The sequence below is a fragment of the Bubalus bubalis genome, chromosome 8 (genome assembly GCF_019923935.1).
Source record: "Bubalus bubalis isolate 160015118507 breed Murrah chromosome 8, NDDB_SH_1, whole genome shotgun sequence".
In the NCBI taxonomy this organism is placed as follows: Eukaryota; Metazoa; Chordata; class Mammalia; order Artiodactyla; family Bovidae; genus Bubalus; species Bubalus bubalis.
The window spans coordinates 96776454-96803340 of record NC_059164.1 but is presented as its reverse complement, the minus strand read 5'-3'; the positions used below and the strand labels follow the sequence as shown (position 1 = coordinate 96803340).

The window sequence follows — 26887 nt, the reverse complement described above, 5'->3', positions numbered from 1 at the left end:
AAACATTTCCCTTTATATTTTTATTCGTATTTAATAAAAAAATTCACCTCAAATCAACAAATAATTTCTAAGCACTCCTATAAGTTACCTATTAATTCTTTAAACAAATATTTACTGGGTATCCCATTCACACAGAAGATACATGTGAACCACTACTCCCTTTACTATGGAAGTAATGTTGGGAAAATGTTTGGGAGAGAGATTACAAAAGGCAAAAATCCAGGATGTTATAGGAAAGCAGACTTGGAGTTCTGAAGATATAAAACAGCCTTACCAAATTAAATCACTTATAAGCAAGTCAGTACCAGAAGAGGTTGAAAAGACCTTTTGAGCTAGAGCAGGTTTAGACCAATAATCTGCATAATTCATAATTTTTAAGTGATTACTCCCAAATTATTCTCTATAAAAAACTTAGATTTGTTGGCAAAGCTTATTACAAAACTAACACACAAAAAAACCTACAAAACTTCTGCAAAGCTGCCCACAGAACCATACTACCTCTTCAAGAGAAAACAACAATGTATAGTTCAGCCACAACTATTTAAAAACTCTCATATATGGAAAGTTACACAGAATAACTCCTTCATAATCACTGCAGATGGTGACTGCAGCCATGAAATTAAAAGACGCTTGCTCCTTGGAAGAAACCTAGACAGCATATTAAAAAGCAGAGAGAATACTGACAAAGGTCCGTCTAGTCAAAGCTATGGTTTTTCAGTAGTAATATATGGATGTGAGAGTTTGACCATAAATGAAGCTGAGTGCCAAAGAATTGATGTTTTTGAACTGTGGTGTTGGAGAAGACTCTTGAGAGTCCCTTGGACAGCAAGGAGATCAAAGCAGTAAATCCTCAAAGACATCAGTCCTGCACACTCATTGGAAGGACTGATGCTGAAGCTGAAGCTCCAATACTTTGGCCACCTGATTCAAAGAACCGACCTACTAGAAAAGACCCTGTTACTAGGAAAGATTGAAGGCGGGAGGAGAAGGAGACAACAGAGGATGAGATGGTTGGATGGCATCACCGACTCGATGGCTATGAGTTTGAGCAAGCCCCAGGAGTTGGCAATGGACAGGGAAGCCTTGTGTGGTGCAGTCCATGGGGTTGCAAAGAGTTGGACACAACTGAGCGAGTGAACTGAACTGAGCATCTTGATAGGCTAATGGCATAATAGCATTTGCTTACTATCTTTGGATAGTATTGTCAACATTGACCAGTATCAGAGATTTATTTTCCATTTCAGGAAACGTAAGTGTTAGGAGGGACAGAGGACTGGTACTGTATCAAACAGATGAATGTTAATGGCTTCACCCATAAAAAGAGGGCTTTCTGCATATTCAAACTGCAGTAACATGAAGTCTTTGAAAATAGTTTTTACTAATAGCCATTCTCTGAAGCTATGAAACAGTTCCCTACACAGCTGCTAACTGGCAGCTTCTATCATACATCTGACATGATTAACTTTTAGAAGCTATTCTTCTCCATAATTATGGACAAGAATGATTGGATGGTATGATTACAATTACCTGTCATTCCTACTGTTGTTTGCCCAAAAAAAGGCACACAGAAAACCAGAGAGACACTATAAGCAAAACCCATGTGGCCATAAAAGTTGGATCCCCCTAACTGACCTAAATGCCAGCTTACTCCTTACTGACTAATAAATATTTTTGGTTCAACCCAGGAAGTGTTTAATTGCTGCCTGATTTAATGAAATGTGGCTAAAAATAGTGAAAAATGCTCACAGCCCAGATACTGAGTATTCCAGTTGTGTTCGACAGAGGAAGCATCAGTGACATTTTTGCAACTTTAAATACCATCATCATCCACTATGTCTCGAGCCTCTTACATCTGCCAAGTCACCCCAAGACTACAAACATCTGTTCTTGCAACCATCTCATAAGAAAGGTACTTCATAAATGCAAAGTGCTCATTATCCTAAAGAGCCAAATGGCTTTTAAAGGCTAGTTAAAGCAAATAAGCAAAAGAAACAATGCATTGTCATTTGGACTTTTCAGATTTTAAATGTCAGGCCGTTGGAGTACCTAAATATTGTAAAAAGCATCTCCCAATCACAAAATTGCAAAACTTGGAAGATAGAAAACAAAATTCAGACCAACCAACTCCTCTATTTTAAAGATATGAAAAACGAAGACACACAATGATTTGACAAATATCAAAGACTACAAAGTGGTCACTCATACCCGCTCCCCCACACCCACTTTTATTGGTCTGTCTTCTCTACCATGCAGTATACAAATCTCCTTTCCATTGAAACAATGGCTTTAGTGCTTAAAGAATGACCAAATAAATCAGTTAATAAATTAAGTCCCCAAATTTCTTCTAACTGCAAAATTTAATGTATATTCTCTGCAGTAGATAAATAAGAAAAGATGATTTCATAAGGGTGAGCCCCTAATACAACAGGACTAGGGCCCTAGTTAGAAGGGGAAGGGGCTATGTGAGGACACAATGAGAAGACTTCTTTGAACTCCTGAGTTCTCATGTCTGACTGGCTCTAAACACTTGGAATTTCTGTTTCTCAAATGATGATGCACTGACATTAAAACCCACCACCTTTCTTTGATGATTCCACCTTTAAAACCAAAAACTTATACACAGAGATGAGATGGTGAATACAAAAGTCAAATGCATGGTTTTGTTTTCATTATAGACACATTAGTAACAAGCCACACTAATGTGCCTAATTATTCCAGAATGCATGCAATAATAAATGCATGCAGCAGAGAGGCAATGGCACCCCACTCCAGTGTTCTTACCTGGAGAATCCCAGGGACGGGGGAGCCTGGTGGGCTGCCATCTATGGGGTCGCACAGAGTCGGACACGACTGAAGCGACTTAGCAGCAGCAGCGGAGAGGTAAAGCTTTAGACTGTTTTCTAAATACTTCAGTTAGATGGCTGCAGTCAGTTAGTTCTTCAAGTAATAACTCTATCTTCACCCATTTTTTTTGCTATAAGAAAAAATTGTACTAACAAACCTTGTCCTTGTTGCTTAGTCACTAAGTCATGTCCAACTCTTGAGATCCTGTGAACTGTAGCACCCCAGGCTCCTCTGTCCATGTGAATTCCCAGGCAAGAATACTGGAGCCGGTTGCCACTTCCTACTCCAGGGGAATCTTCTGGACCCAGGAATCAAACTCAAGTCTCCTGCATCTCCTGCATTTGTAGGCGGGTTATTTAACACTGAGCCAGCAGGGAAGCCCACTAACAAATCTCAGGTACAATAGAATCTGCTTTTAGAGAATAAAGAATAATAAGAAATTTTAAAAATAGATAGGGAAAAATAAATTCTCACTCCCTCCCCCAACCCCCTCCCAAACAGCAGCCACAAAGTAATTTCAAAGTTCCTGAAATAGATTATGTATTAATTATAACTGAAACTTATTACTCTATAGCAAACTGTGGTTAATACCTCAATAAAATACACACTTTTTTGGTAATGGAAATGCAACCCACTCCAGTATTCTTGCTGGGAAAGTCCCATGGACAGAGGAGCCTGGCAGGCTGCAGTACATGGGGTCACACAGAGTCTGGCGTGACTGAGTGACTTCACTTTACTTTAAACATTATTAACATTTACATGATGGTTAATAATTAACATAATGTAATTACTCAAAAATATAAATTTTTTAAAAAATATATTCATGGCAGACCTAGTTAAAAGAAGGGCAACATGCCACTCAACATTAATGTATCTTCCTTCCGTTCCCCCAATTCAATGCCTTTAAATAAAATCAGTTTATTAGAGTGAATTCATCCATTCTGGTTAAATGTTTCCAGAGAAACAAAAAATAACAAATATCTCAGTGGGAATGGTTGGGGGAGGGGGTGGTGGGAGGCAGATATAAGTCCTATTATTTTTTAGGTTTACATTTTGGTCAAAGTATCTCAGAATCTACCTAGGCATAGCTAGAAATCTTTTTATTTCAATATGCTTTTGTTCATTTTAGACCCACAGGCAGAAAAACTGATTATACGACCTCTCACCATTAAAAGCCTACATTCAGGGTTTAATTGCACACAATGTCTTATTAGGCTGAATAATGCAAGCATGGGCAAATAAAGAACAGAAACAGCAAGGATCAAAAAGAAGCAGAAGATATTAAGAAGAGGTGGCAAGAACTACAGAACTATACAAAAAAAGGTCTTAACGACCCAGATAACCACCATGGTGTGATCACTCACCTAGAGCCAGACACCCTGGAGTATGAAGTCAAGTGGGCCTTAGTATTCAAACCTATAAACAAAGCTAGTGGAAGGGATGGAATTCCAACCGAGCTACTTCAGATCCTAAAAGATGATGCTGTTAAAGTGCTGAGCTCAATATATCAGCAAATTTGGAAAACTCAGTAGTGGCCACAGGATTGGAAAAGGTCAGTTTTCATTCTAATCCCAAAGAAAGACAATGTCATAGAATGTTCACACTATTTTACAATTACCTCATTTCACATGCTAGCAAGATAGTTGTCAAAATCCTTCAAGCTAGGCATCAACAGTATATGAACTGAGAACTTCCAGATGTTCAAGCTGGATTTAGAAAAGGCAGAGGAACCAGAGATCAAATTGCCAACACCCACTGGATCACAGAAAAACTAAGAGAATTCCATAAAAACATCTACTTTTGCTTCATTGACTGCACTAAAGCCTTTGACTGTGTGGATCACAAAAAGCTGTGGAAAATTCTTAAAGTGATGGGAATATGAGTCTCCTGCAAAAACTATATTCAGGTCAAAAAGCAACAGAACTAGACATGGAACAATGGACTAGGTCCAAATTGGGAAAGGAGTACATCAAGGCTGTATACTGTCACCCTGTTATTTAACTTATATGCAGTGTACATCATGCTAAATACCGGGCTAGATGACTTGCAAGCTGGAATCAAGGTTGCAGGGAGAAATATCAACAACCTGAGATATCCAGATGATACCATTCTAATGTCAGAGAGCAAAGAGAACTAAAGAGCCTCTTGATGAGGGTAAAAGAGGAGAGTGAAAAAGCTGGATTAAAACTCAATATTCAAAAACTAAGAATATGGCATTCGGTCCCACTTCACATCTGGCATCACTTTGAGGCAAATAGATAGGGAAAAAGTAGCAACTGACAGATTTTCTTTTATTGGGTTCCAAAATCACTGTAGACACTGACTGTAGCCCCAAAATTAAGATGCTTGCTCCTTGGAAGAAAAGCTATGGCAAATCTAGACAGCGTATTAAAAAGCAGAGACATCGGTTTGCCTACAAAGGTCTGTATAGTTCAAGCTATGGTTTTTCCAGCAGTCATGTATGGACGTGAGAGTTGGACCATAAAGAAGGCTGAATGCTAAAGAATTGATGCTTTAGCATTGTGCTGCTGGAGAATACTCTTGAGAGTCCCTTGGAAAGCACAGAGATCAAACCAGTCCATCCTAAAGGAAATCAACCCTGAATATTCATTGGAAGGACTGATGCTGAAACTGAAGCTCCAATACTTTGGTCACCTGATGCAAAGAGCCCACTCACTGGAAAAGACCCTGATGCTAAGAAAGACTGAGGGCAAGAAGAGAAGGGGGCAGCAGAGGATGAGACAATTGGATGGCATGATCAACTGAACGGACATGAATTTGAGCAAATTCCCAGAGATAGTGAAGGACAAGGAAGCCTGGTGTGTTGCAGTCCACAGGGTAGCAAAGAATCAGACACCACTTAGTGACTGAACAACAAAAATGAATACGTGAATGACTACAGGGGAAATGATTTATGATAATTATCAAAGTAAAATATACTAGCAAGATGATGCACACTGATTCTTCTCACTGTCAAAACTAAATTTTTAAACTTCTTTATTTTTTTGGCTACACTGCAGGGCTTGCAAGATCTCAGCTCCCTGACCAGGAATTGAACCTGAGTCATAGCAGTGGAAGCCCATAATCCTCACTATTAGGCCACCAGAGAACTCGCATAAACTTGTAAACTTTAGAAGGAACAATAAATTCAGTAATCAGCCAATGCTGAAGTGTAAAAGTGAAAATTAAAAAAACAAAAAACCAACAACACTAAAAGATCTTAGTCATTTGAAGTTCCAAAAGCCCATGGAACCATGAGAAGCAAGGTTAAAATCTGACCCAAAGGCTAATTTAAAGTCTATAATGATCATTTGCTTTGGAAGGAATTAAGTTAGCTTGTAGATCACTTAACAGTCTTGTGACTTCCACTACGAGTTACACAGAGAAAAAATAATTAACTATTTGCGTTATGCAACAAAATTCTCCCTAGTTCTAATCAATAATCAATTAAACTACTTTATGAAAGTAGAGACTAAACAAGTGAGTTATACTGGTAAAAGTATTATCAAGCTATAAAACAACTCTCTAGTGAAGCAACAAAAATACAATAGTAAAAAAAAGAATTGTCAGGAATACATTCAACCCTACCAATATTTTACCAGAAATGTATTACTTAGTGTGAAGTAAGTATATACACTTTTTATTCTCCTAACTTCATGTTTAAAAAGAAAAAAATAAGTTTATGGGAAAAATAAAAAAACTGTTGAAAAGTGACAATATTGCTAATGAAACTTCCCAAAGATTTCTTCCATTGTTAAAAACAAATGTAAATATTAGGATTACATTTATTGAAGTAATAGCATACTTAGCAGTAAATTATGGTGTTTGAACTAGGTCAGAAGATGCCTATAATGATTAAGCTATCTTCTCATTTTCCTAACAATTAGGAACACTGATTAAGTAGAAATCAATTGTAATTGGAAAAGCGTTAAGTCCTAAACTAATTACTAAAGTCAGTTGATATATATGATAGTTAATTAATTTAGAAATTCTAAATGTTGCACTTAATATATATATGTATATATATCTATATATATACATATATATACACATACACAGCATATAATGAATTATATAAATTAATTGACACTATATATTTCACACAGCATTGTGGAATCTTAGTTCACCAACCAGGGATTTAGCCTGCAACCACTGTATTGGAAGTGCAGAATCTTAATCACTGAACCACCAAGGGAAGTTCTTATAAGTTTTTTAAATGGAAATATCACAGATTCTTATTTTCTTAAATCACATTATCACAATAAACTGAGCATTGTGATAGATTTCATTCTACTCATCAAGTTTTATCTTTCAATATTTAAAACCATATTGATTGATATAATGCTTTTCAGTTTTCGTAAGTCGTATTTGTTCAGAGAACTGCTCATTCTCAAAGGATATCTGAGTCATTAGTTTAAATCAGTGAGACAGATCATGGGTCTGCAATTTTTTCCCGTAAAGGGCCAATAAGAAAATATTTTAAGCTTTGTGAGGCATATGGATTCTGTTTTAAATATGCAACTCTGTACCTAGTGCCCCAGCCATGGGCAAATACATAAATGGATAAGCATGACTGTGCCAATAAAAACCTATTTACAAAAACAAGTGACAGGTTAGATTTCTCCATGGGTTTTGCCAATCCTGAAACAGTTAAGGAGGAAAAGAGAGGGATGGTAACAAGGAGAGGGATAGGAAATAGGAAAGAAAGAAAATCAAATAAACATATTTATGAAGTATTACTCTGGAGACTAAGTAGCTACTTAGTAGGGTTAACATTATTTTTCTATTGACAAACTTTGATTGTGAGGCCCTATAAAATGCAACAAGGTCTTTTTATGATTTGTTTCAATGCTGACAGACCTACTGGCATTCAGTATATCAGCATAAATAATGAAAATATTGATCTTCAGTAAGTACATAGGATTTGACTTACCTTAATAATGGATGGAATATGACGGTAATGTTCCTGGCTCCAGGTTTGCAAACAAATTTTGTTCCTCCACCTTCAATTAAGTTGTCATCAGGACCCCCTTACAGAAAAAAAGCAAAAGAGAAGAGATTAGCTTATAGGAACTTAGAAAAAAAAAAAAAAAAAGCCTATCTGATGGATGTTATACTATCATAAGGAATATCAACTTTGAAAACAGCTGACTTTAATATTTACTAAATTATTCTGAATGACTTGATCCAGTCTTCCTCATGAAATAAGCAACGGATTAGCATTTTTCACTTTGGAGAACATGGAAGCACAGTGAGAATTACTGTTTCAGTGTCAACCTTTGACAGCACAGTTCGGAGGAAGGAAGGAGGACCCTCAGGCTGGTCTAGGTAAGGCTGCAAAGGTTGGAGCAGAGGCCCATGTGAACCCAACCAAGCCTATTTCATCAAATCTAAAACCCCACTAGTTTTAACATACACTACTGTTATAAGCAACAATAAGAAAAAAGAAATCCTGCTAACTAAAGTATACAATGCTTCCTTATTACGTAGAATTTCCTTTTTCTTATTGAAGGTTCTTTATAGTTTAAATTACAAAACTAGGTCAAACGATTTATAAATAAATTTAAGACTTTATTAAGATTTGAGTACATCCAGTATTTTACTTCAAACTGCTGATACCCATTCTGCAAGGTTTAATGTTGCTATGTTCTTAATGCTATTAGAAGGTTTAAAGAGAAGGTGTTCTTATACCAACCAAAATTCATACTCTTTCCTCATATGTTCCTTAACAGGTTCACTAATTGAAACACTGAAGGGTTAAGATGTGATGAATAACCACTCAGCTCACACATACTGAGGCAAAAACAACTTATTATGACTATTTTCCAGTTAATAGCCATTAAGACGTCCCTAATTGAAGATACACCCTAACTTCAGAGTTTACAGTGTGACAAATGTACATCGAGGAGTGCTGGGAGAAATGTCCCCCAGATCACTATTCCTGTTTCTTTGCATTAAAATGAAGCTCAGTTAAAGTAATCTCTGGCCTCTCTCCATCTTTCATTCACTCTGGGGGAGTAAACTCCTTTGGTAAAACAGAAGAAAAGGCTGGGCATGCACAGCTTAGCAACATTCTTATTTCACTTCAGAAATCAGAATGCCTATACAAGGTCAGCATTGTCTCACTTAGTTTAGCAAATAAAAGGCCCTACCTTGTCAGAGAAGGATGAAGTGGTCCAGCACCTTCTATAAGCAAGCAAATTCATCTAATTCTGATGTTCAGCAAGCAAACTCATTTTGCTCTCAAACTTAGCTTACACTTTCAGTCTGCCTTCTATCAGTACAAAAGTGGAAGTGGTATTTCACCTTCCATTTGCTTCCATATATTATTTCATAATAGTATCAGAACTCTAGATAGGGAAGGTAGCTGCTATTTAATACACTTTTTCAAAACCCTAACAATCTACACATACAATATTGCATTTCTTTTTTTCTGAATTAAACAGCTTCTTTTTAATTATAGTTCTTTGCATGATACCAAACATAACTAAACCTCACCTGATTTATTATCTGTTTTAATGGTCTCTGAGGTACCTTAGAAATTGACTGATAAAAACATGTGAAGCTTAAGAAATCTAAAGCGTGGATCATCAAGACTTCCCAGAGGCATCAGAGTTTAGACAAATCCCATTTGAATCAGCTATTTCCACCAACGGATCAAAGAATGGTTTTTCTTAAGAAATACAGAAAATACAATGACACGTACAGCTCTTGATTCAAAATCATGAGCTTTTTGTTCTCATTTGGGAAAAAAATCCATTATTATATTTGCATTGGAGATATCAGTGTTCTGCTAAGTCAATGATTTTGCTTGGTTAAAAGTAAAACAAAAGGAGAGAATCAACGTTACAACAAACACTACTCCTATAATAAAAATCCTCCTCCAAACTTCATATGATTTGGTTACAGACCAAAAAAAAAAAAACAAAACCACAGAATAAAAATATCTTTATTAATACTTCTCAAGATCATAAAACCAAGTCACAATTGAATCACCAAGGAAATGTGCACAGGTGCAGAAGAAACCAGGTTAATTCTGCACTCTAGGAACAACATCAATGATTCAAATGACTTCCTATGAAACAAATAAATCTACAGAAAATAATGCACTAATCTACTCAATATGAGTATGAGCATATCTTAAAGGGACAAATATGAGTGGACTGCATGATCTCTAACGGTTTCTAAAAACTCTGGTGCTTTCTGATTTTAGATACTCAATAATTACACACAGGCCTGATTAACACAGCTTCAAACCAGCATCTTCATGGACACTGAACACACTGTATGATGACTACCTCAAGGCCTCGGCCCACAGTGGGCTCTATATGGGGAGACTGCTTGTCTCCTACCATTCCTTTAGGGCCCAGGATGTATAGCCCAAACTGTCAAATGCCCCTCTCCTGATGTCCACAAGGCCATTCACTTCAGTTCAGTCACTCAGTCATGTCCAACTCTTTGCAACCCCATGGACCAAAGCACGTCAGGCCTTCCTGTCCATCACCAACTCCCGGAGTTTACTCAAACTCATGTCTGTTGAGTCGGTGATGCCATCCAACCATCTCATCCTCTGTCGTCCCCTTTTCCTCCTGCCCTAAATCTTTCCCAGTATCAGGGTCTTTTCAAATGAGTCAGCTCTTCTCATCAAGTGGCCAAAGTACTGGAGTTTCAGCTTGAACATCAGCCCTTCTAATGAACACTCAGGACTGATTTCCCTCAGGATGGACTGCTTGGATCTCCTTGTACTCCAAGCGACTCTCAAGAATCTTCTCCAACACCACAGTTCAAAAGCATCAATACTCTGGCACTCAGATTTCTTTATAGTCTAATTCTCACATCCATACATGACCACTGGAAAAATCATAGCCTTGACTAGACGGACCTTTGTTGGCAAAGTAATGTCTTTGCTTTTGAATATGCTGTTTAGGTTGGTTATAACTTTCCTTCCAAGGAGTAAGCGTCTTTTAATTTCATGGCTGCAATCACCATCTGCAGTGATTTTGGAGCCCCAAAAAATAGCCAGCCACTGTTTCCACTGTTTCCCCATCTATTTCCCATGAAGTGATGGGACCAGATGCAATGATCTTAGTTTTCTGAATGTTGAGTTTTAAGCCAACTTTTTCACTCTCCTTTCACTTTCATCAAGAGGCTCCTTAGTTCTTCACTTTCTGCCATAAGGGTGGTATCATCTGCATATCTGAGGTTATTGATATTTCTCCCAGCAATCTTGATTCCAGCTTGTGCTTCCTCCAGTCCAGCGTTTCTCATGATGTACTCTGCATATAAGTTAAATAAGCAGGGTGACAATATATAGCCTTGACATAATCCTTTTCCTAATTGGAACCCGTCTGTTGTTCCATGTCTAGTTCTAACTGTTGCTTCCTGACCTGCATACAGATCTCTCAAGAGGCAGGTCAGGTGGTCTGGTATTCCCATCTCTTTCAGAATTTTAGTTTATTGTGATCCACACAGTCAAAGGCTTCGGCATAGTCAATAAAGCAGAAATAGATGTTTTTCTGGAACTCTCTTGCTTTTTTGATGATCCAGCGGATGTTGGCAATATGATCTCTGGTTCCTCTGTCTTTTCTAAAACCAGCTTGAACATCTGGAAGTTCAGGGTTCACGTATTGCTGAAGCCTGGCTTGGAGAATTTTTTTTAATATAAATTTATTTATTTTAATTGGAGGCTAATCACTTTACAATATTGTATTGGTTTTGCCATACATCAACATGAATCCGCCACGGGTGTACACATGTTCCCCATCCTGAACACCCGTCCCACCTCCCTCCCCATACCATCCCTCTGGGTCATCCCAGTGCATCAAGACCAAATTTGCCTGTTACCCCAGGTGTTTCTTAACTTCCTACTTTTGCATTCCAGTCCCCTATAATGAAAAAGACATCTTTTTTGGGTGTTAGTTCTAAAAGGTCTTGTAGGTCGTCATAGAACCGTTCAGTTTCTTCAGCATTACTAGTCGGGGCATAGACTTGGATTACCGTGTGACTTTTTCTGGGGGGTGGGGGGCAGCACTCTGTGACATGTGGAATCTTAGTTCCCCAACCTGGGATGGAATCCACACCCCCTGCACTGGAAGCGCAGAGTCTTAACCCCTGGACCTCCATGGAAGTCCAGCAGTGACTTTCTGTAAAATAGATCATGTAACCTTAACGTGAGTCTCTTGTCACCGTCATCTGTTTTCTGATTCTAATACCACCTTTTCCCTTTGTGGAATGTTAACATCCCAGAAAGTACCTACAAAAAATATATTTGTTGAATGAATGAAGGAGAAACAATGCCCTAACTTAGTAGTATGTTATCAGAATTAGATGAGAAAGTATTATGTGCAAGTCCTTCATAAACTGCCAAGAACATAACACATATCAGCAATCTTCTCTGTATCCCCAAAGTGTTATAAATGGTAGGTGTGCCTAATCAACGTTTGTTGATGACCATCATATGAGGAACACACATAAAGATGCGACACCAAAAACAAGGCACTGGAGCCACTGGACATGTCAGTGCGAAGAAGATTTCACTGGGACTATACAGGCATGATGACAATACATCAAGAGACGACCTGCTTCAGTTCCTCTAAATCCCTGTTAGTTACATAAACACTATTCCTGATTCACACAGTAGGGTTAAACTAATCAAAAGTAAAGACTGGGCAGAATTGAAAAGAAAAAGAGAACAGAAAAATCCCCCCCACCCCCACTCCTCCGACAACCAAAATTTCATCTATAGGACTTCTGTAGACTTTTCCAGGTTCATCACCAAGCGCCAACACTGTATTTGATGTGATTTCCTCTTTACAGGCTACGAGTCCAAATCTAGCTTCAGATCAGATCAGATCAGTCACTCAGTCGTGTCCGACTCTTTGCGACCCCGTGAATCGCAGCATGCCAGGTCTCCCTGTCCATCACCAACTCCCGGAGTTCACTGAGACTCACAGTGGAGAAATCTAGCTTACTAAATTACTAATAAACAGCACAAACCTGGTGAAAACAGTCTTGAAAATAAAGCTATCAGAACCAAAAGTAAAGGCCATAGCCAAAGAACCATATTGTCTGTGAGTCTCTCGCCTCTGACGTTTAGCTTTCAACATTCTGAACAAGAAACACAACCTACCACCTCTCCTCACATGCCTTCTGGTCATCAAGCAAGCTGGGAGCCGTTGTCATGAACTTTCTTGGGGAACATATTGCTCAAACCTGAGAAAAACAGGGGTTGAAGGGCAGAGCATCTCCTTCCCCTTCATTCATTATGCTCACAGTCTAATCCCCACCGTCACAGGCCAGGTGACAGGCACCAGGGAAAATGCGGAAAGATGATGGATGGCTGGAGAGGCTGGGGAACTGACAACCGTACTACAAGTAGAATACATATTCTGCAGAATGAAGGGGGCGAGAGGCCCTCGTCATAGATCCTGGTCCTAACAGGCAGGACAGTGGCTGACCGGCAAAAGGCGCCAGGGCCACCCAGTGACTTCGGGATGACAGCATCTTAGCTAGGCCCTTCTTTAAGAATCCATCTACTTACAAGTCGTTAGCTCCCAAACTTCTTCTCAGCTAGAACTTGATGTAGTTTATAATAAACTTGATGTTGTTTATAATAAACATAGTCATGTTAATAAAATAGAAAACCAAGATCTCAAAAAGAAAGGGAAAGAAAGGTTCCTGCAGAGAAGACTATGGTACAATGGGAAGAAGCAAAAAGGATTTGTGTCAGACTCCAGATATCTACCTATTACTAGTGTAAGGGTGACAAGAACACTCAAATTTTCGGATTGTCAGCTTCCACATTTATAAAACAATGATTGCAATAAACTTTTTCAGAGATTTAAGGAGTAGGATAACATACTCCAGGGCATTCAGTACAGTGTCTGACAGCTGGTACATCTCAATTATCTACTTTTCCCTTTAGAATTACTAAGCAGATAAGGATCTAAATGATCACATACTCACAGGAACATACATTAAAAGGACAAAAGGTTCAAATTTAAAAAATATTATCCAGGATCCTTTAGGCAATACTGTACTAGTCAATATCATTTGTGAGATCAATAAAAACATGTCTGTCTTAATTTGGAGTCAACAGCATTGCACTGAAAGTTTGAAACAATTGCTAAGAATACTTACAGCCTGACAGAAGAAAACCAGTCTTTCTCTTCATTTTTCAACTAAAAACAATCAGTATTAGGACTTTCTGGTGGCACAATGGATAAGAATCCACCCGCCAATGCAGGAACTATGGATGAGTTCAATCCCCAGTCCAGGAAGATACCACAAACCTGGAAGCAACTAAGCCCTAGCAACCTGACCACTGCGCCTGTGCTATAGAGCCCACCTGCTGCGACTACTGAAGCCCGAACACTCTGGAGCCCATGCACTGCAACGAGAGAAGCCTGTGCAAAAGAGTAGCCCCCGCTCACCACAGCAAGAGAAAGCCTTCATGCAGCCAGGAAGACCCAGTGCAACCAAATAAATAACTTTTTAAAAATCAACGTTAAATGTATAGATGTCAAAATGATAAATGTTCTGTGCCAAGAGATTAGACGAAAATAGTATAGAATTAGATAGCCATTTTTGCTGAGCCACAGCAAACAGTATGCCTCACCTGACATTTTTAATGTGTTCTGGACTTAAAGCTGGCCTTTCCACATACAAAAGAACCACAGTGAAGGTTAACTTTTAAAAAAAAAATTGAAGTATAATTTAGAATGTTAGTTTCAAGTGTACAGCAAAGTGATTCAGTTATACAAATATATATACACACACTTTTGCGGGCTTCCCTTATGGCTCAGCTGGTAAAGAATCCACCTGCAATGAGGGAGACCTGGGTTCGATCCCTGGGTTGCTTTTTCAGATTCTTTTCCATTATAGTTTATTATAAGATACTGAGTCTCATCCCCAGTGCTAAGCAGTATGGTGTTTACCCATTTTATACACATAGTGTGTATATGTTGGGGCTTCCCAGGTGGTGCAGTGGTAAATAATCCACCTGCCAATGCAGGAGATGCAAGAGATGCGGGCTCACTCCCTGGATCGGGAGGATCCTCTGGAATAAGAAATGGCAACCCACTCCAGTATTCTTGCCTGGAAAATTCCATAGACAAAGGAGCCTGGAGGGCTACAGTCCATGGGGTCAAAACGAGGTGGACACATTGAGAATGCACACACACAAGTATATGTTAATCCCAAACTCCTAATTTACCTCTCCCAACACGTCCCCCTATACCCCTCTATCCTGAATGGTAACCAAAAGTTTGTTTTCTGTGTCTGTGTCTCTGTTTGCCAAATAAGTTCTTATGTATCATTTTTTCTAGATTCTCTATATAAGTGATATCATATATTTGTCTTTGTCTGATCTATTACACTTACTATGCTTATCTCTAGGTCCATCCATGTTGCTGCAAATGGCATTACTTCATTCTTTTTTATGACTGGAAGGTGAACATTTTTACAGCAAATATTTTGCTTCATAAATACTTTCTAAGAATTATGAAAATGCATACAGTACAAAAAATATGGAATTCCTGATTGCATTTAAAAATAGGGTTTTAAATTGGTCCTATGAGCCAGATGGATGGTCTCAGAGTTCTCTGAATTCACAGCTGTCACAAGAGGGCTTTTAAAAGATTAAGTCCTTTAGAAAGTACCTATTCTTAAAGCACAATTACCTCTGTGACTTCATGCTGCTGTTGCTGCTCCCAGCACCACCAAACCTGTAACAAGGGTCTGCACGCGAGATTGATGTTCAGTGCTAGATTAAGAAGCACACAAAGATAAAACACTTACCCTTACCCTCAAACGACTTACATTAGGGACAAGTCAAGAAAATCAAGATTGGTGATGATATTCTGCTGCTATTGGGTCTGGGAGGAAAATACAGGCAATAAGCCACTTGGAGGAAAGGATCATCTTTTGGACTCAACTCTTACCTAGTGTATAATTATCAGCAACAATACTTTTTACAGACTATTGTTCATCGATGTAACCCTTGTTCCTAAAATAATTTCTGGTACATAATAGGCACTTGGCAAATGTTTATTAAATAAACGCATGAATAAGCACAGGAAACTATATTCAATATCCCATAGTAACCTATAATGAAAAATAATCTGAAAAAATATATATGTATATAAATGAGCTGCTTGGCTACATGCCTGAAACTTGGTCTTCCCTATAGTTCAAACAGTAAAGAATCTGCCTGCAACGCAGGAGACCTGGGTTCAATTCCTGGGTCAGGAAGATCCTCTGGAGAAGGGAATGGCAACCAACTCCAGTATTCTTTTTTTTTTTTTTTTCCATTGAAGGATAATTGCTTTACAGAATTTTGTTGTTTTCTATCAAACCTCAACATGAATCAGCCATAGGTATACATATATCCTCTCCTTTTTGAACCTCCCTCCCATCCTACCCATCTAGTTTGATATAGAGCCCCTGTTTGAGTTTCTTGAGCCATACAGCAAATTCCCATTGGCTACTTATTTTATATATGGTAATGTAAGTTTCCATGTTACTCTCTCCATACATCTCCCACTCCAGTATTCTTGCCTGGAGAATCCCATGGACAGAGGAGCCTGGCGGTGTAGTCCAGAAGGTCACAGAGTCAGACACGACTCAAGTGTCGAAGCAGCAGCAGCAGCAAGGGGCTTGGGAGATGTGTCTTGCTCAAGGTCACACACATGCTAAGTCCAGAATTCAAACAATGTCTTCCCAACTATATATGCTACGATGTTCTAAATATTTTTTTAAAGGGTCTTTGTTGGCTGCGTTAGGTCTTAGTTGCAGCAAGGTGGGGCCTTCTTCGTGTCATGCAGTATCTTTTGTTGTGGTGCATGGGATTAGCTGCTCACAGGCATATGGGATCTTAGTTCCTCAACCAGGGATCGAACCTGCGTTTCCTGCATTGCAAGGTGGATTGGTAACCACTGGACCACCAGGGAAGTCCCCTGTGCTGAACATTTTATAGTTCCAAGAAACTCACAGGTTGAATCAAACGATGTAGATGATGAGAGACACAGGACAGCAAATCCTGCTTTTTTTTCTTTAGGGCCTTCCTTGGTGACTCAGTGGTAAAGAATCTGCCTGCAATGCAGGTTTTGACTTGGGTTCAATCCCTGGGTTGAGAAAACGCCCTGGAGAAGGAAATGGCAAACCACTCCAGTATTCCCAGGATAATGCCTGGGAAATCTCTTGGACAAAGGAGCCTGGTGGGCTGCAGTCCACAGTGTGGCAAAAGAGGTGGACACGAATTGGCAACTGAACAATGATAACGTGGACTGCAGCCCACCAAGCTCCTCGGTCCATGGAATTTTCCAGGCAAGAACACTGGAGTGGGTTGCCATTTCTCCTCCAGGGGATCTTCCTGATGCAGGGGTCAAATCCCTGTCTCTTCTGTCTCCTGCATGGTAGGTGGATGTTTTACTAAGTCACTTGGGAAGCCCTTGTGCACAGTCCATGGGGTTGCAAAAGAGTTGGACACAACTTAACGACTGATTAAACAACAAACAACCCTGGTCTTAGAGTAGCTTGACACATAAAATGTGTTTTCCATGTAATCCACACTATAAATATCACAGGTGGTTATCCAAGTCAACGTACAAAGAAGCCTCTTGATCAAAAATGCAAGTGAAGCTTAAGAAAAACAACGTTCTATGGATAAAACCATCATGCAGAAAATGTTTCAGGGGAAAGGCATTTAATGGTTGAACTGAGGCCAGAAATAACACTTTCTGATACAACAAGAATTGGAATTCTACTTTTCCCCGCAGTAGAGGATATCATAACCCCTCCAAGCTCAAACTACTCCTGATGGCTCCTTGGAGGTCCAGGGACATGAAGGGAGAAAGACAAGAAAGGGTTGACACCTTCGAGGACGGAACTTGTACAGTCTGCTTGTATTAGTGCCTAAACACGAACAGAAGCTCATTTTTTTTTAATGTTTCTCCTTTTAAGCAAACAATTCCAATAAGCCTTCCTTGCTGCTGTTGGTGCTTTTTATTATTATTTTTTTTAACTGTTACTACAGGTCAGTTCTACATGTCTATTCATTTAAGGCCCATATATTGTCTTGTGTATTTTTAAGTTTAGCAACAAATGAAAAGGGGAAGATGAAAGGGTCTCAAAGGTCTCACAATAAATGAGCAGTCCTAATATGTAAATGAAGGTTTTTATTTTTTAACTTAAAACCTTGTCTATACTTTTTATTTTCATCTTTATTAAGATACATTTAACACCATAAGATATTTAAAATATATACCATAATAGTCCATCATGAAAGGATTTGCCCCATCTAGAAGGAAATGGCAACCCACTCCAGTATTCTTGCCTGGAGAATCCCAGGGGCGGGGGAGCTTGATGGGCTGCCGTCTATGGGGTCGCACAGAGTCGGACACGACTGAAGCGACTTAGCAGCAGTAGCGGCAGCAGATAATTAACACATCTCTAATTTCACATTTTTTTTTGGTAATATTTAACTTTCACTGTTAGTACATTTCAATCATACCATACCCTTGTCTCCATTTCTCTTGCCCTCTGTAATCCTTGAAAATGCTGAGGATAAACTCTGGGCTAATACTCATGAAAAACATCCTCCCTTCTCTGACTTCCAACCACCTATAATTTAATATGAACACGGCAAACCCTGTGAGAAAAGCAAGTGATGCTGGTGGATTCCTGTGGTCCTCAAAGCTTATAATGAAATAAGGATGATATGGCATCTCTCAGGATGCCATTCTTCCCTGTCAGAAGCATGGGCAGTCATTGACTGCGGGTAAGAATGAGAAATGAAAGAAAGAAAGGAAATTCCCTCAGACCAGAGGGAAAAGGGAAGTTCTTTTAGGTTCTACCTAGAGTCACTCACAAGGTATGTAAAGTATCATGTAGGGAAAGAACCATCTAAATAAGGGACTGCCCAATGATGGGTTATTGTGAGGATAAACAGTATGTGTTTTGAAGCACAAAGAACAATACAGTACTATGCACTGCATTAACTTATTTTCTGGAAACTTCACCAGGAGCAGGCTGCTGGGAAGCAAGGAAGTCATCTGAGTGTTGCTTCAAGTTAAGACAATCTCGCCTAGATTTTCAGTTAAAGATCATGAAATGATTCTTATTAGAAAGTAAAAAAATCACATTTTGTAGTTCAAGAACTGAATACACTCTTGCTCCTAAGTAACAAGTGAAATTTCTAATATTCTATTATTTGGGCAGGTGGTCTCTTAGTTTAAAACAGGAGAAAAAAAAAAAACAAAACAAAAAACATCAGTTCCTTAATTATCTTCCTAACAATAAATGAGAAGAGCTTTTGGAGGCTGGGATGACAAGGAACAGAGAGAAATGAAACAACAGTTTTTAAGGTTATTAATAACTCATTCTGAGCCATCTATAAAGTGTGTTCACCTGGAGCGCTTCATGAGCATAAGTCAAAGAAAGTAACAGACCTGACTGCTTCTGGAATGGAGTTTGAGATGCGTGCTCTAAGAAGTGCATAATGTGAGGTATAAGCCAGTTACCAAAGGACCCATAGTGGCTGCATGCAGATTTTTTAATGGTTGATCGATAAGGCACAAGGGAACTTTAACTGACCATTGGTGAGGAGCATTCCTATCTTAGTGACATTATCTTCCAACTCCCTTTATTTTAAGGCTACAGCGGGAGACTGCATTGATTCTTTTTTTCTCTTTCCACTCTTTAACAGCTCTTCTAGTTTGAATTATCTTCCCTCTATTATATATATTTTTGTGGCTAGTCAGGTATATCCAGCTCAGAGATTCTCGCGTATGTAAGCTGGAGTTCCAACCTTACTTTTGGGGGCCCTGGTTTCCTAGCAAAATGTTTTCAAAGTTCGTCCACGCCGTACGATTTACCAGTGCATGTGTGCTAAGTTGCTTCAGCGTGTCTGACTCTGCAACTCTATGGACCACAGCCCGCCAGGCTCCTCTGTCCATGGGATTCTCCAGACAAGAAACACTGGAGTGGGTTGCCACGCCCTCATCCAGGGGATCTTCCTGACCCAGGGGTCGAACCTGCATCTCCTGCGGCTCCTGCATTGCAGGCAGATTCTTTACCGCTAAGCCACTGGGGAAGCCCATTTATCAGTACAGCACTTTATTTCATGTTATGGCTGACTATTTATTCCAATGTAGGTATATACCACACATATATATTTACCAAGTGATAAACATGTGGGTAGTTCCACTTTTCTGGCTATTATGAACAATGTCACTATGAATACCCATGGATAAGTTTTCTGTGGACATATATTTCCTCTTCAGTATATACCTAGAATTTGAACTGCTGGGTCATATGGTAAATCTATGTTTAACATTTTGAGAAACTAGCAGACTATTTTCCAAAAAGTCTATGCCCTAATGTTCATTACTGTTATATTTTTAAATAATTATTTAAAAATAAAATCTGAATGTGTATGTGTTTGTGAGTGTGTGTTTGAGTTGTGTGCTGCAATGGTCAGCACTCAGAGGAAATGTGTTTTGTTCTCCAGAAAAAGCCTCTCCCGCCAGCCCTATACCCCATCTGCTAATTCCTGAAGTGGATGCGGCTGCTTAAGTCACTGCTGCTGCTGCTGCTGCTGCTAAGTCGCTTCAGTCATGTCCTACTCTGTGCGACCCCATAGACGGGAGCCCACCAGGCTCCCCCATCCCTGGGATTCTCCAGGCAAGAACACTGAAGTGGGTTGCCATTTCCTTCTCCAATGCATGAAAGTGAAAAGTCAAAGTGAAGTCACTCAGTCATGTCCGACTCTTAGCAACCCCATGGACTGCAGCCTACCAGGCTCCTCCATCCATGGGATTTTCCAGGCAAGAGTACTGGAGTGGGGTGCCATTGCCTTCTTCGACTTAAGTCACTAGGTCATGTCCGATTCTTTTTGCCTCCAACAACTATAGCCCACCAGGCTCCTCTGTTCATGGGATTTCTCAGGCAAGAATACTGGAGGGGGTTGCCATTTCCTCCTCCAGGGGATCTTCCAGACGCAAGGATCCAACTTGTGCGTCCTGAGTCTCCCGTTTGGGAGGTGGACTCCTTACCACTAAGCCACCTGGGAAGCCCCCCTGTAGGGGTAGCCTTGTCTGTTTCCATCATTAACAAAGCATTACCATGTGTCACAGGTGACAACCAGGGCACAAGCATTCAGGCATTGGTACAATTTGGTAACTATCTGTGCTTCCTGTACTGTTTCCATGTTGGTTCATCAGCCATGATTAAAACAGACAATAAGGTTTCTCTCCTCACTCAAGTTTCAGATTGCACAAGATTTTACTGTTTGCTCAGTAGTTCTTGTTAACATAAAGCAGGAGTGATATGAAAGATGACAGAATGCAGTGAAGATCTCTAATCAGACAAGCCCATCGCAGTGCTGACCTAACACGTATGTTTGACTAGTCAGGAGTCTTCTGATGATGTCTTGCCAGCTGAGTGGTAGATTTATGGTGTGAATAAGCACCAAGCTGAAAACAGATTGGGCCCATCAATCTTATTTTGCCTGTGAAATGGTCTACGATAGAGCCCAGGCCACTGGAAATGATTAGCGCATAAATATACCAGTTCATTTGGAAGAAATGGTATTGTTAAATGCCGTCACTGTCTTCACACTCAGAGACATGATTAAGTCTAAGCACTCCCAAAGTTTGAAAGGAGAATTATTTTGCAGGGCCTGATGTGACAGGTATAAAGTATAATAACCTAAAATGACTATCAGAAGTAAGAGAGCTTGTAAAGGTCTCCTCAAATACAAATTAAGAGTCAAAATACAAGTGGCACAACACGGTAGCATTCAGCTCACTGACAAAGACAATCAGAGCCGGAATCTAAACAGAAACAACATTGTTTCATGGCTTGTTGGAAGCATCTGGATGACTCAAGCACAGGTGGCTTGAAGTACCTTTACCAGTCACTGTTTAGGTTTAGTCAGCAGTAGTCAACTTTCCAGGCACCCTAAGCAACAATTCTTGCAATATTCCCAATGGAACAAAACTGGTCTTTCAAGTCAGCTAAACACGAACCATGACATGATCAATGCTCAGAACTAGACCCGGCAGAGGCATTTTGCGTGTCTATTGTTATGTAGAGTACAATATAGGATCATGCATGCCCGATGCTCAACCAATAATTGATAAAAATAATCAGTGTTTTACAACCTATTTAGACTCTCCATTCCTTGCAGCTCTCAATGACCAATACATGTTTTATACTCTAATGGAATACAATATTATTTTTAAAAAATACATTATTCTCCAGGATAGATCACATCCTGGGCCATAAATCTAGCCTTGGTAAATTCAAAAACATAGAAATCATTCCAAGCATCTTTTCTGACCACAATGCAGTAAGATTAGATCTCAATTACAAGAGAAAAACTATTAAAAATTCCAACATATGGAGGCTGAACAACACGCTGCTGAATAACCAACAAACCACAGAAGAAATCAAAAAAGAAATCAAAATTTGCATAGAAATGAATGAAAATGAAAACACAACAACCCAAAACCTGTGGGACACTGTAAAAGCAGTCCTAAGGGGAAAGTTCATAGCAATACAGGCATACCTCAAGAAACAAGAAAAAACTCAAATAAATAACCTAACTCTACACCTAAAGCAACTAGAAAAGGAAGAAATGAAGAACCCCAGGGTTAGTAGAAGGAAAGAAATCTTAAAAATTAGAGCAGAAATAAATGCAAAAGAAACAAAAGAGACCATAGCAAAAATCAACAAAGCCAAAAGCTGGTTCTTTGAAAGGATAAATAAAATTGACAAACCATTAGCCAGACTCATCAAGAAACAAAGGGAGAAAAACCAAATCAATAAAATTAGAAATGAAAATGGAGAGATCACAACAGACAACACAGAAATACAAAGGAACATAAGAGAGAACTATCAACAATTATATGCCAATAAGATGGACAACGTGGAAGAAATGGACAAATTCTTAGAAAAGTACAACTTTCCAAAACTCGACCAGGAAGAAATAGAAAATCTTAACAGACCCATCACAAGCACGGAAATTGAAACTGTAATCAAAAATCTTCCAGCAAACAAAAGCCCAGGTCCAGACGGCTTCACAGCTGAATTCTACCAAAAATTCAGAGAGGAGCTAACACCTATCCTGCTCAAACTCTTCCAGAAAATTGCAGAGGAAGGTAAACTTCCAAACTCATTCTATGAGGCCACCATCACCCTAACACCAAAACTTGACAAAGATGCCACAAAAAGAGAAAACTACAGGCCAATATCACTGATGAACATAGATGCAAAAATCCTTAACAAAATTCTAGCAATCAGAATCCAACAACACATTAAAAAGATCATACACCATGACCAAGTGGGCTTTATCCCAGGGATGCAAGGATTCTTCAATATCCACAAATCAATCAATGTAATACACCACATTAACAAATTGAAAAATACAAACCATATGATTATCTCAATAGATGCAGAGAAAGCCTCTGACAAAATTCAACATCCATTTATGATCAAAACTCTCCAGAAAGCAGGAATAGAAGGAACATACCTCAACATAATCAAAGCTATATATGACAAACCCACAGCAAACATTATCCTCAATGGTGAAAAATTGAAGGCATTTCCTCTAAAGTCAGGAACAAGACAAGGGTGCCCACTTTCAACATTACTATTCAACATAATTTTGGAAGTTTTGGCCACAGCAGTCAGAGCAGAAAAAGAAATAAAAGGAATCCAAATTGGAAAAGAAGAAGTAAAACTCTCACTATTTGCAGATGACATGATCCTCTACATAGAAAACCCTAAAGACTCCACCAGAAAATTACTAGAACTAATCAATGATTATAGTAAAGTTGCAGGATATAAAATCAACACACAGAAATCCCTTCCATTCCTATACACTAATAATGAGAAAACAGAAAGAGAAATTAAGGAAACAATTCCATTCACCATTGCAATGGAAAGAATAAAATACTTAGGAATATATCTACCTAAAGAAACTAAAGACCTATATATAGAAAACTATAAATCACTGGTGAAAGAAATCAAAGAGGACACTAATAGATGGAGAAATATACCATGTTCATGGATTGGAAGAATCAATATAGTGAAAATGAGTATACTACCCAAAGCAATTTATAGATTCAATGCAATCCCTATCAAGCTACCAACAGCATTCTTCACAGAGCTAGAACAAATAATTTCCCAATTTGTATGGAAATACAAAAAACCTCGAATAGCCAAAGCGATCTTCAGAAAGAAGAATGGAACTGGAGGAATCAACCTACCTGACTTCAGGCTCTACTACAAAGCCACAGTTATCAAGACAGTATGGTACTGGCACAAAGACAGAAATATAGATCAATGGAACAAAATAGAAAGCCCAGAGATAAATCCACGCACATATGGACACCTTATCTTTGACAAAGGAGGCAAGAATATACAATGGATTAAAGACAATCTCTTTAACAAGTGGTGCTGGGAACTCTGGTCAACCACTTGTAAAAGAATGAAACTAGAACACTTTCTAACACCATACACAAAAATAAACTCAAAATGGATTAAAGATCTCAACGTAAGACCAGAAACTATAAAACTCCTGGAGGAGAACATAGGCAAAACACTCTCTGACATACATCACAGCAGGATCCTCTATGACCCACCTCCCAGAATATTGGAAATAAAAGCAAAAATAAACAAATGGGACCTAATTAAACTTAAAAGCTTCTGCACATCAAAGGAAACTATTAGCAAGGTGAAAAGGCAGCCTTCAGAATGGGAGAAAATAATAGCAAATGAAGCAACTGACAAACAACTAATCTCAAAAATATACAAGCAACTCCTACAGCTCAACTCCAGAAAAATAAATGACCCAATCAAAAAATGGGCCAAAGAACTAAATAAGACATTTCTCCAAAGAAGACATACAGATGGCTAACAAACACATGAAAAGATGCTCAACATCACTCATTATCAGAGAAATGCAAATCAAAACCACTATGAGGTACCATTTCACACCAGTCAGAATGGCTGCGATCCAAAAGTCTACAAGCAATAAATGCTGGAGAGGGTGTGGAGAAAAAGGAACCCTCTTACACTGTTGGTGGGAATGCAAACTAGTACAGCCACTATGGAGAACAGTGTGGAGATTCCTTAGAAAACTGGAAATAGAACTGCCTTATGATCCAGCAATCCCACTGCTGGGCATACACACTGAGGAAACCAGAAGGGAAAGAGACACGTGTACCCCAATGTTCATCGCAGCACTGTTTATAATAGCCAGGACATGGAAGCAACCTAGATGTCCATCAGCAGATGAACGGATAAGAAAGCTGTGGTACATATACACAATGGAGTACTACTCAGCCATTAAAAAGAACACATTTGAATCAGTACTAATGAGGTGGATGAAACTGGAACCTATTATACAGAGTGAAGTAAGCCAGAAAGAAAAACACCAATACAGTATACTAACGCATATATATGGAATTTAGAAAGATGGTAACAATAACCCTGTGTACGAGACAGCAAAAGAGACACTGATGTATAGAACAGTCTTATGGACTCTGTTGGAGAGGGAGACGGTGGGAAGATTTGGGAGAATGGCATTGAAACGTGTAATATCATGTATGAAATGAGCTGCCAGTCCAGGTTCGATGCACGATACTGGATGCTTGGGGCTGGTGCACTGGGACGACCCAGAGGGATGGTGTGGGGAGGGAGGAGGGAGGAGGGTTCAGGATGGGGAGCGTATGTATACCTGTGGCGGATTTGTTTTGATGTTTGGCAAAACTAATACAGTGTTTCAGGTTTAAAAATAAAATAAAATTTAAAAAAATACATTATTCTCATTCATCTACAATTGAAATAACGACAATCATTTTTTTTAATGAGTCTATTATGTTTGAAATCTTAACCTCTGTCCTGCATTAAATGCAGCAAGTTCAATGTCAGCGACCTACCAAAAAAGAATAAATTTGTAGTGAATTTTTATGCTCATGTTTGCTCCATTTTTCTGGCAAAATTATATCTTGTACTTATTCTCAAATTTAAATTTTCCATTTGATCAGTCATGATTGTTGAAAAGCACATAACCCTAAATGTTAACAGTTTATACTACTAAACCCCCAAAATTTCTAGGAATTTCCACCTAGGTTCCATAAAAAAAAAATTATGATTAATTTCAGATTTGACCAACAAAGATGTTTATCACACAACACTATATTAAACTTCAAAAAAAATCACTTAAAATGCAGAATAGAGAACCAATGACAAACATATACACAAATATGCATATAACTGATATAAACATTTATAGATATAGATAGATTAATAGATATTAATTATATCTACTACTAGAATATGATGCAGCTAATTAAAAATGTACCGATACTGGAATGAGGCAAGAAAAAGATCTGAAAGGTAGAAGCCCATTATGGCAAAAGGTTATAAATTAAAACAACATTGTGATATAAGCCTGTATTAAGTGCCTCCTGGCATCTGGTCCCATCACTTCATGGGAAATAGATGGGGAAACAGTGGAAACGGTGTCAGACTTTATTTTTGGGGGCTCCAAAATCACTGCAGATGGTGAGTGCAGCCATGAAATTAAAAGACACTTGCTCCTTGGAAGGAAAGTTATGACCAACCTAGATAGCATATTCAAAAGCAGAGACATTACTTTGCCAACAAAGGTCCGTCTAGTCAAGGCTATGGTTTTTCCAGTGGTCATGTATGGATGTGAGAGTTGGACTGTGAAGAAGGCTGGGCGCTGAAGAATTGATGCTTTTGAACTGTGGTGTTGGAGAAGACTCTTGACAGTCTCTTGGACTGCAAGGAGATCCAACCAGTCCATCCTAAAGGAGATCAGTCCTGGGTGTTCATTGGAAGGACTGACATTGAAGCTGAAACCCCAATCCTTTGGCCATCTCATGCAAAGAGTTGACTCACTGGAAAAGACCCTGATGCTGAGAGGGAATGGGGGCAGGAGGAGAAGGGGACGACAGAGGATGAGATGGCTGGATGGCATCACCGACTTGATGGACATGAGTTTGGGTGA

General features: G+C 39.0%; 1 protein-coding gene across 8 annotated transcripts in view; it reads right to left on the bottom strand.

The window, feature by feature from the left end:
* The window catches only part of EXOC4 (exocyst complex component 4), a 791044-nt gene that overhangs the window by 427600 nt on the left and 336557 nt on the right, over positions 1–26887 (bottom strand). For all 8 annotated transcript variants that reach the window (XM_025292062.3, XM_044947183.2, XM_044947184.2 and 5 more), the window contains one exon: positions 7778–7874. In XM_025292062.3, coding sequence (XP_025147847.3) covers positions 7778–7874 — 97 coding nt within the window. The remainder of the gene's footprint in view (positions 1–7777; positions 7875–26887) is intronic.